This window comes from Limulus polyphemus, unplaced genomic scaffold (genome assembly GCF_000517525.1).
Source record: "Limulus polyphemus unplaced genomic scaffold, Limulus_polyphemus-2.1.2 Scaffold172, whole genome shotgun sequence".
NCBI classification, from domain to species: Eukaryota; Metazoa; Arthropoda; class Merostomata; order Xiphosura; family Limulidae; genus Limulus; species Limulus polyphemus.
The window spans coordinates 21,626-34,303 of NW_013665782.1; the positions used below are offsets into that span (position 1 = coordinate 21,626).

The following is a 12,678-nucleotide window of genomic DNA, read 5'->3' on the forward strand; positions in this document are numbered from 1 at the left end:
TATATATATATATATATATATATTGCAATATGTTTGTATTTTTTTTCTGTTGTTCATATTGCAACTGAGAATACATACAACAATGAAGAGACTGCCCTATGGAATATTAATGTATTATATTTTAAGTGCAACAAAAATGCATAATTAACTGGACACAAGATGTCTTGTATATTTATTAATGTACAAGCTCAACACCTGCGGCAGAAACATTGATGACTTAATCCAATCAAAATTTCAACAACTAACCTTAAGGTCATCCAGTGGAACAGTGGTAATTTTACGGACATACAACAATAAAATCCGGGGTTCGATTCTCCGTTGTGGACAGAGAGCAGATAATCAGCCCATTGTGTAGCTTTGGGTTAAAACAAACAAACATATTAAAATAATCGTCATTTCACTGTGCGATTATGATAAAAAAAAGTACATCCTACTCCGTGTTTTAGAAACTAAGCAAAAAGTTACATATTAAAGGAATGTTGTTATTTATGGCTATTCAGATACAATTCATACTTAAGTTTGGTTATTAATTAATGAAGTAGCATTACTATTTAAGCTGAACGGGTGTCATCCCTGGGAAAAGATTGGCATCGAGCTTGTCTGAGATGTGAAAAGTGCAACAAGACGTTAACACCAGGATCTCATTCTCAGGTGAGATTGTCTAATATATTTCTTGTTAATAAATCAAGGACATCTTCTTAGTTCGAAACAGAAAATCCGTAATTGTGAACAACCCAGGAACGCTAGAAATAAAATTTTGTAACAGTACTTTTTATATAAGTCAAATTGCTCAGTTTATTTAGGAAACAGAACGTTTTTCTAAGGATTTATTTAAATACTTCCTTCAAAATATTGTTGCTTTAAAGTATCAAAGACAAAGCAACAGATGTTCTGTGTTTCTTATGTTATTCTCAGTAGGAGTTCTAATGTATATTGTATTAATTCTTGCTCTATTTAGTTTTATTGGGTTTTATTCAAGTATCTAATGCAATAATTGGGGCGGGCAATTTTGCAGCTACTACGTCATAGTTCCTTTTCTACCGATTTTGTTACGTAACAGGATATTTTAGCCTGTGATGGGAACACCCTTGAAAGGAAAAAAAACATTGCATGATGTCATATTTATAAACAGTTCAAAACGTTTGAACATGTTATTTTAATGGGCATACGTCTATAGTATTTCCGAGTAGGTCAAGGAATTTCCTAATATACCACTTGGTTTGAAGCTAACGTCATCTCTTAATAGATTGTATACTAAGTAAATAATTCCGTATTATGCTGACACAATGAACATATTATACAGTAGCTTAAATTGAAATGTCTTTTTTTATTTTTAATATCCATAAACAAAGACTGCCTTTAAAAGGGATTGAAAGTGTGTTGCATTTCTAATATTCGCTTCAGAGAAGTGACCCTATACACTAATTGGAATAATAAGCACAAGTGCTACTTTATATTGCTAACAATAACACATTTTACCTGTTAAGAAAATAATCAATGTTATATTTATATCTTATAATGCACAAGCAACAAATAAAAAACAGGTGAGTGTATATTAAATACAAAACTTCAAATACGTTATTGCTACATATATAGGACAAAGGTGTATTTAAACTAAAACTAAAATATGTCATCGCTACATAAAAAGGACAAAGGTATGTTTAAACTAGGACTAAAATACGTTATTGCTACATATAAAGGACAAAGGTATGTTTAAACTAGGACTAAAATACGTTATTGCTACATATAAAGGACAAAGGTATGTTTAAACTAGGATTAAATTACGTTATTGCTACATATAAAGGACAAAGGTATGTTTAAACTAGAACTAAAATACGTTATCGCTACATAAAAGGACAAAGGTATGTTTAAACTAGAACTAAAATATGTCATCGCTACATAAAAGGACAAAGGTATGTTTAAACTAGAACTAAAAACTCCCAATAACTAGCAAGATACTCACACTAGGCGCAGCGTTTGTTTGTAGGAGAGATAGGGACGACGTGCGTATGTATCATTCTCCAGCAGTAGCTGTCAAGCTCTTAAAAATGAGAAAATGAATAAAGTAAGGATTTAGAAACACTTTGGAGAATACCCAAGAACACATAATTTCACTTTCATCAAAAGCAGGAAAGCTGACAAATGTTCGTTTCGAACAGACGCAAAACGCTTTGTAGTATCGATGAAACTTTTAGTGTCGTTTTCAGCTACTTTGTTTAATACAAAATCTATCTGACACAAGAGTATTTGTAAAAAAAATTATACCCATGTTACATGTGTCAAGCTTGTTCAAAACACTCATTTAAACGAATCAAGTACAATTACAGTCAACAGTGGCAATTGTGTCATAAAAACTTGGCTCCCAAATCCCTGTGTTGTATACGAACAAAAAATTACACGAATGTATTCAATTCTGTTACTTTTCTTTGTGACTAAACGCGTATGAACTTAAAAATGATATTCTGAAAAGCTGTAATGTTTGCTTTTATTCATTTCTTAGCATGATGGAAAGCCATACTGTAACAACCCATGCTACAGCGCCCTTTTTGGACCTGGTGGTAAGTGTGAACGTGAATGACCTGATTATATTTTGTTTGAGAATATTATTATGATAAGCGTACCTGGTTATTTGTTTTAATTAATGCCAAGTGTAAGCAACATTGATATATAAGTTTTTGTTAATCTTGCCCGTTTATAAAGTTTTATAGAAGGTGCTTAGAAGTATTTTAATAATAGTTAAATAGAGAAAATGTTCACGTAATGTATTGCAGTCTAATATACGTCCGTTCTTAGAAGTATTTTAATAATAGTTAAATAGAGAAAATGTTCACGTAATGTATTGCAGTCTAATATACGTCCGTTCTTAGAAGTACAAAATTTTGTTTTTATACCAACAACGAGCATGCATTCCTAATTGTAACGAAGAGAATATACTCGATAAGGAAACAAGGTGTATTTGTTGAATCTCGTGTTTTTGCATAACTTTAACAAGTTCAAACCGCACATCGTCACTCTTACTTTCACAAAGAGATGGCATTCAAGTTTTCCGAAGTGAACTGAGATGGAGGTAAAAGAAAGAGCAAGCACAATATAAAGCTCTATTGTTAAAGAACGTGCATGGTACTGTATGCACAGACTTGAACAGTACAAATAACACAATAAGCCTATGTTATCAAAAATGAAGAGTGATTATATGGGCATAACTCTCTCATTATAGAAGATTTAATTGTGAAATGTATAACTCAAACAATGACCAATCTAATAGTAAATTTATTTAACATAAATTTAGATATTTATTACTAGATACCATTTTATATACATTGAAAATTAAACTACGTCCAAATGTACTTTGCAATTACAGACATTCTGACAAAACTCAGTAAGAACCATCATAGAAAGGAAAAACGTTCAGTCGGAAACTTTTAAGTGTTCCACAATAAGATTGATTTTCCAGTGAATGTTTTCTCTAGTTAGTTAGTTAGTTACACACTTGGAAATTTTACTCACCTTGGGTAAAGCTGATAAAAGAAAAAAACACAGACGAAATCACCTTAATCATATACATCCAGAATAAGAAATAGAAAGTTTTATTTATCGTTTCCCAGAGGCTTTTAATGGGTTAAGTGAAATTAGTCTAGGAAAGAATTAAACTTAGGTTTAAATTAACTTAATGAAACCATCACCGTTGGACTCTTGTACTTTATTTGTCAAGCGGAAACACACGAAAAGAAAAATATTAATATATGACTACATAAAAAATAATATAGATTTCCACAGTGAACAAGCAAGCAACTTATCAAATAACTTTAGATCTAATCATTAGGTGTTTATTAGTTTCAGTCGCTACACGAATTTATTAGCCCAAGAATAAGTACTTTCTAAAAAACCGATTAATCTAAGGTCATACTTGTTATTTTGTATAAAGTTTCTCATACGATTATACTTAATCAGGAGAGTTACAGTGAGTCAGTGAAAGAACCGTTTAGTTAAGTTCAAGATTTTGGGGACTCCTACTTGCTGCCCTTTACTAATTATTATTTTTCTTAATAGAAAGTACTAAACTCAATCTAAGTTAAGCTTCCGTAACCGTTTCAATCCTATGAGAATTTTTCATTCAGTCAAAATTAATTTCAACTGTACGAGACGTTAGTTTACACTGGAGAACAAAATAAACTTGCTACTGGAGAAAAATCAAGTGATTTGGAGTGATTTGATGGTGGAGATTTTGAGTTATTGTAATATCTCAATATTTTATCACCACTATGTTAAATTCCATGCAATCAACTCAGTACAATAGATTTATGCGGTGAAATTTAGTTTACTTGGACAGTTTGATAGGTAAAAGGCATACATTTTTGATAACTCCAAACATTGACTATATTTTATTGGTGTAAAATTCCAAATATATTGTTCATATAAGATATTTATTCTCGATATAATTGTAGCGAATTGCATCACTTTTGCTTCATTCCCCCGCCCACCTGCTCCATTCGAGAATTACGAACCCTCAAGTGCTCAGTTTATTGGAACATTTGAGAAGTCCCTCGATTGAGCATAAAAAGGGCAGAGACTTTGCCTCGCACCCTCGCACAATCAAAACAGAGTCCAGTCTTCTTCCCTACATCATACCCGCAATATAATCAGATTCTGCAAAACTTTATTTATCAAATATTTTAAACTATATTTCAGTAACTATAAATTATTTTATATATTTTTAGAAAATCATTTGAAATGCTGGCTGCCTCCACTTCGAGTAAAGTCCGAAAGTGTAAAAATCACCCAAACAGTTTCTGCTACATTTGTGGTAAATATATTACAGCTTCACGAAGGAAAAACATCACACACAAGGTAAAGGTAGCTTACTACCACTATTTTGTGTGAAAAATTGGTGGCCAAGAAAAACATTGGGCTCCACATGTGTGTTGTACATTTTGCACATCTGGCTTGAAACAGTGGCTGAATAAAAAGAGAGCAAGTATGCCATTTGCAGTTTCCATGATATGGCGTAGGCCCAAAGATAATCTAACTGATTGTTATTTTTGCATGACTAATGTTTCTGGATATTCAGGAAAAACCAAAAAATACATTAAATATCCAGATATTGCACCTGTACTGAAACCAGTACCTCATGGGGATGGTCTTCCAGTGCCACGTCCACCAGCAAATTGGGAAACAGACTGAATCATCTTCATCCTCTTCATATAGTAATTCTATTCCTGTGGCACCTGAACATGAACTGTTTCTGTACAAATGTTGATGCACCAATGGAAGAATTAGGTACTGAACATCATCCTCAAGAATGGAGACTTTTTATCAACTCATCTAAAGCTAGTCTCAGAGCTGTTCTTTTGCACAATGAGAACACTAAACATTGATTCTTATTGTTCATGCTGTGAACATGAAGGAACTTATTAAAGCATGTAGATTATAGGTGGAACGTATGTGATTATCTAAAAGTTACTACACTCCTGCTAGGCCTGCAGTGTGGGTAAACCAAACATTGTTGCTTTTTGTCTCTCTGGGACAGCCAAGATAATAAAAAAGTCATTTAAAAAAGAAGGAATGGCTAGTGAGGGAGAATTACATACCAGAAAAACAGAATATCGAGTATCAACCTTTAATAAATCCTCAAAATGTGTTTCTGCCCCCACTTCATATTAAACTGGAAATGTAGAAGGAATGAACAAAGATGTTAATGGTTTCAGATATCTGTCTGACAAGTTTCCAAAAATTAGTGACGCAAAAATGAAAGGAGGTATTCTTTGTTGGTCACAGATTCAGGAAGTGCTAATGGATGATGATTTTGAAACAGTACTCAATCAGAAAGAACTTGCTGCCTGGAAATCATTCAAATTGGTTGTCAAAAATTTTTTAAGAAATCACAGAGATGAAAACTATGCTGTGGTAATTGATGGTATGCTTGAGACCTACAGGATGTCACTAAAGATACACTTCTTACACTCCCATTTAGACTTCTTTCTAAATGATCTGAGTGCAGAGAGCGATTAACATGGTGAGCGCTTTCACCAAAGTATTTCTACAATGGAACAGTGATATCAAGGACGATGGAATCCTGCGATAATGGGAGATTACTATTGGTTCTTATAGCGTGAAACTGAGAACATACACAAATGGTGCAACAAATCAATTAGCTATTTTGTAAAAAAAAATAAAAGATAATAACACGATGAAAATTTTGAACATAGCCTGAATGTATTTTCTATATATAATCTTATTATATTCATTGCTTTTTTAAGCTGGTATTACTATCATGTATTGTTTTTCAACATTCTTAAACGCAATTTTCAATTAATAAATAAGTTATTAAAGAAAAAGTTATTCTTACGATATATAAGAATATTTTGAATGAATATATCATAACTCAAAAACTAGAGGCGATCATTACTTTTCAACATGATTTTTAGAATCAACATCATCAAATTACTCAGAAACAGTTTTTTCTAGTAGCAGAGAAAAACATTCTTGCCCAGTATTATCAACAGCGAGTTTTATTGCCGTAGAAAAAAAAAACATAAAAAGATCAAACGCAGTTCAATTTACTCTTTCTGTCGTAAACATAATTATGTATTTAAAATTCATCCTGTCTAACAAGCCCTCCAGTGGCACAGTGGTATGTCTGCGGACTTACAACGCCAGAAACCGGCTTTCGATACCGTGGTGGGAAGATCACAGATAACCCATTGTGTAGCTTTGTGCATAACAACAAACAAACAAAGCTGTTTCACTAGTGGAGTTTTCTTAGACACTCTTTGTAGCTTGTTTATTTTTTACTTTTCTATTAGTAATATTTTGACACCAATTTTTACCTTTTCATATGGTATTTGTCTCAAATGATACCGTTTAGCCGAAAAAGTCGTCCTCACACTCAATAAAAAAGTTTCAATAATAGTTTCATTTCCTAAACACTATAGTATATGTGCCCAAAAGGTGTAGAGGGTAGCCCCCTCAGTTATATTTCTAACCCACATTATCCCCCTCACTGGAAAGAAGCTGGCAACGACCCTGGTTTTAGGAGGTGAAAATTTGTTTAAATTAAATTTGATCATTTCTCTGCCGTATGCTTCTAAGTCCTCCAGAGGCTCATCAAATAATATTATCTTAGGACCATTCTGATTCTTACATACTCAAATTAAGTTCGAATAAATTTAACAACTTCTTTACTGAAATGAGAAATATTACGCAGTGATTTTATACTAAAAATTGTCACTTAACCTATGAAATGATATTTATCTATTTTAAGGAGCTTCTTCTATCAGGTTCGAAAATGGAAAAGGTGGGAAATATACATTTTGTCACTTTCAAGAATAACGAAGGGTTAATCTAGTTGTGAGAAACTATGATTCATTTGGATTAACTTTTTCGAAGTTTCCATAAAAGTATGAAAAATAACAAAATAATTCTCTAGCTAGCTAAATGGTGTTAATATTGATTTTGTTTCACAAGTGGTGTTTTCTTAGACACTCTTTATAGTTTGTTTATTTTTTACTTTTCTTATAGTAATATTTTGACACCAGGTTATACCTTTTCATATGGTATTTCTCTCAACTGATACCGTTTAGCCGAAAAGTTACTTAGTCTCCCTGTAGTCCTCGAACTTCTTATAGTTTTGAAATTTGTAGAAGACAAATCATTTCACTAACCACAAAAATTATAGGGTTAATAGCCCAGTTTATTTATCACTGTATTCCTTAGAGCCAGCTAGGTTCTTAATAGACTTTATTTATTACATACTAGATGATACTATTCATTTTAGACTATATTTGCTTAAGATAACGTCCTGTTGGAAAATTATTCCGACGAGCTCCAGTTAATTAATACTTTTAAATACATAATTATTTTCACGGCAGAAATAGGCACTTTATTTTTAAGTCCAGCAATTTTAGCTGAAAATTAGACTCACCTAAATTGTATGCATTATGACAAAAGGATGTCGCTAACTACTACATGAATCCATGAATGCTGGATGCAAGTTGAATTATTATTTCAATTTCCCATTGAAGTAAAATCTTTAAGCTTAAACTAAATGATTGTGTTATTTAAAGTTGTAAGTTTATTCAATCATTACACTACCATTACCATTTGATTGCGTATATGGTTTGTTTTTAATGATCGCTAACGATAGACTCTTAACACCTGCCACACGAGCCAGTCCGGCATCTTGATGTGAATAAAAAAATGAATTATTCCGGAAAGACTTAGGGTGTTTTAATTAGACAAAAAGATGACGTTTGACAGTATTTTCGAGGTATAAGTCGAGACCATGAGAACCAACTTGTAAATATAAAATCAAACGATGTAGCAATGAAATATGCTTGATATGTTCTAGATTGGTTGTGCATGTGATGGATTAAGTGTAGCGATTAAGCTAAACCGTGGGTCTAAGTCGGATGAGGGAAGAACTTATTCGAAGATATCTCAATCGATTTAACATACCAACTGAATCGGAAATTAGTCAATTGATTACTCTATTGACAGCGAAACATAAAAAAATGGGCCCAATAGTATTGTTATCTTCAAAAGGGAGATTGGAATTATACATCAGAAATCATTAGTTTCAATATTTTATGAAACTAACGGCACAGTAAAGCCCAAAGATGCATTATTGAAATTGAACCAGATGCACGATGCATTACAAGATGATTTACTAAGCGATTCTCACACTAAAAATGCCATTTCTGTAATAAAGAGTAAATATACAAAATATGGTATAATGCTCAGTATGATACTACCTTGGTATAATTCCTATAGATTTCATCATGTCATATTATTCATTAATATTGTGTTTTTGTTTTCCGTTTTGAAAGTTATGCCCAGCTTCATTCATCGAGATCTATCAAAATAACCCTAAATCACCTGTTAACCATTCTGGGCTAAGCACTGAAAGATGCTGGGCTGGCTCGTGTGGCAGGTGTTAAAAAACTAAATAAAACTCTGGAAAAATGTTATTATTAGGATAAAATGAATTTGACTAGCAAAGTGATTTCGTGACAAAACAGTAAATTATTTAAATGTTTTTTACAAGGGTTAACTGCTAAAACCACTTGAGAGGTGAGAATGTTAATCTATAATGTGGAAAAAACCCACTGTAGGAAAAATTATCATTTTCAAAATGAGAATAAACCACTTTGTACATAGGATACAATCTTAAAGTAGAACCTTCCACTTTGAACATGAAAGTATCCTACTGTGGGTGTCTCCTGGTGGGATAGTGGTAAAAGTACGGACTTGAAAAGCTAAAATCCGTGGTTCGATTCCCTGCGGTGGGCACAGCAGTAGCCCAACGTAGCTTTGCTCTAACACAAAGTTTCCCTACTGAGAGATAAATTAAATGGAGAAAAGATTCACTTCAAAATGGAAACATTTCTTTAAAGATTGTTGGATTTAGTTTTCTTGTAGATTGACTCATTTTACAAGTGAATGCATAATTTTGCAAGAGAAACCAGCTAGTTTGATCATATTAGTTGAACTTTTTGGTGTCTCATTCAATCTATTTAGCATAATAATTAGTTTATGTTTAGGATTTTGTATTCAAATTTACAGTATAGAGGTTGAGTACGTTATATTAAAACAATTTTGAAGCCTCACCAGATCGTAACAGCTAATGTAATCATGTCCAGTCATGCTCTATCTGACGATCATGCATCTTGACAATAGCCTTGCAGCGTTGTTTTCACAGCAAAAGCTACTTCATAAGACTATTATATCCAAAGTACACTACTCTTCCATGCCTTCCTTCCATAGTCCATTTAGTATATGAGGACGATTGTTTCCCAGCATTCATTTTGACAATCTGATCGTACAGAAATCCACAGATGTTGCATTCGGCTACTCGACCAGTATATCTACATACGAAACATCATGATTACTTGTTTCATTCTCCAGCTACTTGAGGTATGCGACGGTTGAACGAATGGTACGACTGGAAGTCTTATCTTGATGAACAAATATTTTATTGGCTTTGTTTCGAGACGCAATTCTTTCTTAATTATGCTGTGTATTGGTGCTTGAGGCACGTGGAGAGCTTTTACTACTGATCTTTGTGTTTGTGGATTCTCACCTGTTACAAGACGCTGCACTTTGCTTACCACAGCTGGGGTACGACTTGTTGCAAGTTCTGGTGCCCCAAGTTGATTCATATATCTTTGTTTTTGAATGTCATTAAATCCCAGACATATCTTCATCTGAGCGCATCTTTTTTATCTAAATGTAAGGAAATCTGCGTCAAATAGGACTGTTACATGCTCTTCTCAATAGCAATCAGTTTTCAGTAGCATCACACTACCTAAGTAACGCTAAACAATGTCAAAATGTACATTTAATACATACCGTTCCACCGCGACATTATATCGGCTATGGGTTTCACCTATCTTGATGAGTTGCATATTAAAAATCGTTTTCATAATAATGGACTCAACTCTCTGTGTGAGTATGATAATGATACTAAGTATATTAAAGAAGGATTATTACATTATACATAACATTTCATGTAAGAAGAGGAAGAAGTGGGACTAAAATAACTTATTTTTAAATTATATCATATGTTGACTTCATTTGTAAAGGACCAGGTACCATAAGAAAAATAAGAACTGGGGATGTTTCTTAAAGCAGGAGGATGGCTCCAAAATAATTTATATATATATATATATTAAGAAATGTGTGAAATGATGTTTAATATGAAATTACTTGTTTATTGCAGTTATAGTTGGTTAATATAATTTGTGCTTTTTTTTTTTCAGGATTCGGACGTGGTGGAGCTGAAAGCTATGTCTACAAATAAACATTCTTTTCCGTTATCCACTAATTCTTTTACAAAAATGAAATCGATTTTGGGAAAGAAAAATTGCGATTTCATTATGAAAATTATAATTTTACTCATTTTATAGCACACATTTTCAGTTTGATGTCTTTAATGAAGTTAAAATGTAGATACACTAAACAATTCTCAATTCGTTAGATGACTCTTTATTTCCAACTGCAATTCTTACTACAACGTTACTTTAAAATCGTACTGCAGTTCACATCTGCAAACGTTTTATACAAATAAAGATTTATACTTACTAGTTTTCTGACAAGTATTATTATTACCTATTTTCTACATAAATGTGTACTAATCAGTTTTTACGGCACTTTATTTACGGATGTGGAAGAAACAATTCTAAAGGTCCCGTAAATATTAAACACAGTCATATTACGGAAAGAGTTTCAAAATATGTCATAAAACAGTTATGAATTCTTAATCAAGACTCATCGTTCCTGAATGTAAATGAAATATTATAGTTCTAATAGATTAACACAGAGTACAATGTTACAAGCAGGAGCGTCATATTCAATAGAAGATCTTATAAATATTTTATAAATTTTTAAAACAGTATTCATATTAGAACGTTGATTCTTATTTATTAATTTAATTTACTTTATTTTTTCATATGCATTTTCCAAATTCAATTTTTTATCAAAATTGTTAACTAAGAATTCAGCATTATTGGAAGTTTTATTAACTTTATCATATACCACAACAGCTTGACTTTTTTATATATTTTCCAAAACTTTTCTATTATTACTTACTCTATGAAAAATAACAAAATTTGCTTTAACTGGATTAACATTATTTTCAATAAGGCACAACAAAGTATCAGATCGATCAGGGCCAACTAGATCTTCTGAGTAGTTCTATTTACGTATACTAGTATGCTACGTCATCAGCAAATTGTGACAGTTGAATTTCATTAAACAATTCATATGGACATGGTAAATCATTTACATATATTGTATAAAGTAGAGGATTAATAACAGTCCCTTGAGATACACTTTATTTAGGGCTAAAACTTTCTGATATGAAATTATTTACTAATATTTTGATTATCTTTCATTTAAAAGAACATTTTATCCATCTTATGTAATTGCAAGGCATATAAAATTCAGTAAACAATTTGAATAATAACCCATTATATCAAACAGTATCGGAAACCTTTTCTATATCCAGAAAAACAGCTGCTGTAAAATATCCACCATTAAATCCGTTATGCATAATTTCAGTCCATCTGTTAGCATGGTGAGATGCTTGCTTATTTTTTCTCGAAAAACGTCGATTTGAGAACATAAGCTAAAAATAATGATAACCTAAATAAATCACACATTTTTAAGTAAAATCTCATTTACTACTATTTGTAATTAAAATGAAAGTAACCTCATCTTCTCCATGTGTTTTATTTTTTGTTTCTTTTAGAAACCCTTTAATTTCATATACATTAATCATTGAATTATCAATATCAACATCCAGAGGAGAACTCATTTGATTGGGAGTCATAATTCTTGTATCAATAGGAAAAACCGATAACAATGTAGGGATTTGATCAATTCAACTATTTACATACTCGATCCATTAATTGTTAAAACTAGAGTAATTCTTTTTAGTATATACATTTAAAAAAATATTTCTAAGCATTTTAGCTTTATATAAATTACTACTGGCTTTAACTCTTTCGTGTTTTAAGATACAATTTCTATTAGTATTGTTATCATTTGTGAAAATTATTTTTTCTTCTGATCTTTAATTAAATTTTTACTCTCTTTTTGCTTGATGTATCATTTTTTAACCTTTCCATCATTAGTTTCACATGTATTCTTTTAATTTTAATTATATTTTTATATCTGAAA

General features: G+C 31.8%; 1 protein-coding gene across 1 annotated transcript in view; it reads left to right on the forward strand.

Annotated features, from left to right (window-relative positions):
- The window catches only part of LOC106478014 (cysteine-rich protein 1-like), a 15,207-nt gene extending 4,126 nt beyond the window's left edge, over window positions 1-11,081 (forward strand). The window contains exons 2-4 of the mRNA XM_013938517.2: window positions 557-651; window positions 2,501-2,558; window positions 10,758-11,081. Coding sequence (XP_013793971.1) covers window positions 557-651; window positions 2,501-2,558; window positions 10,758-10,798 — 194 coding nt within the window. The 3' untranslated portion in view covers window positions 10,799-11,081. The remainder of the gene's footprint in view (window positions 1-556; window positions 652-2,500; window positions 2,559-10,757) is intronic.
- The last annotated feature ends 1,597 nt before the right edge of the window (window positions 11,082-12,678 follow it).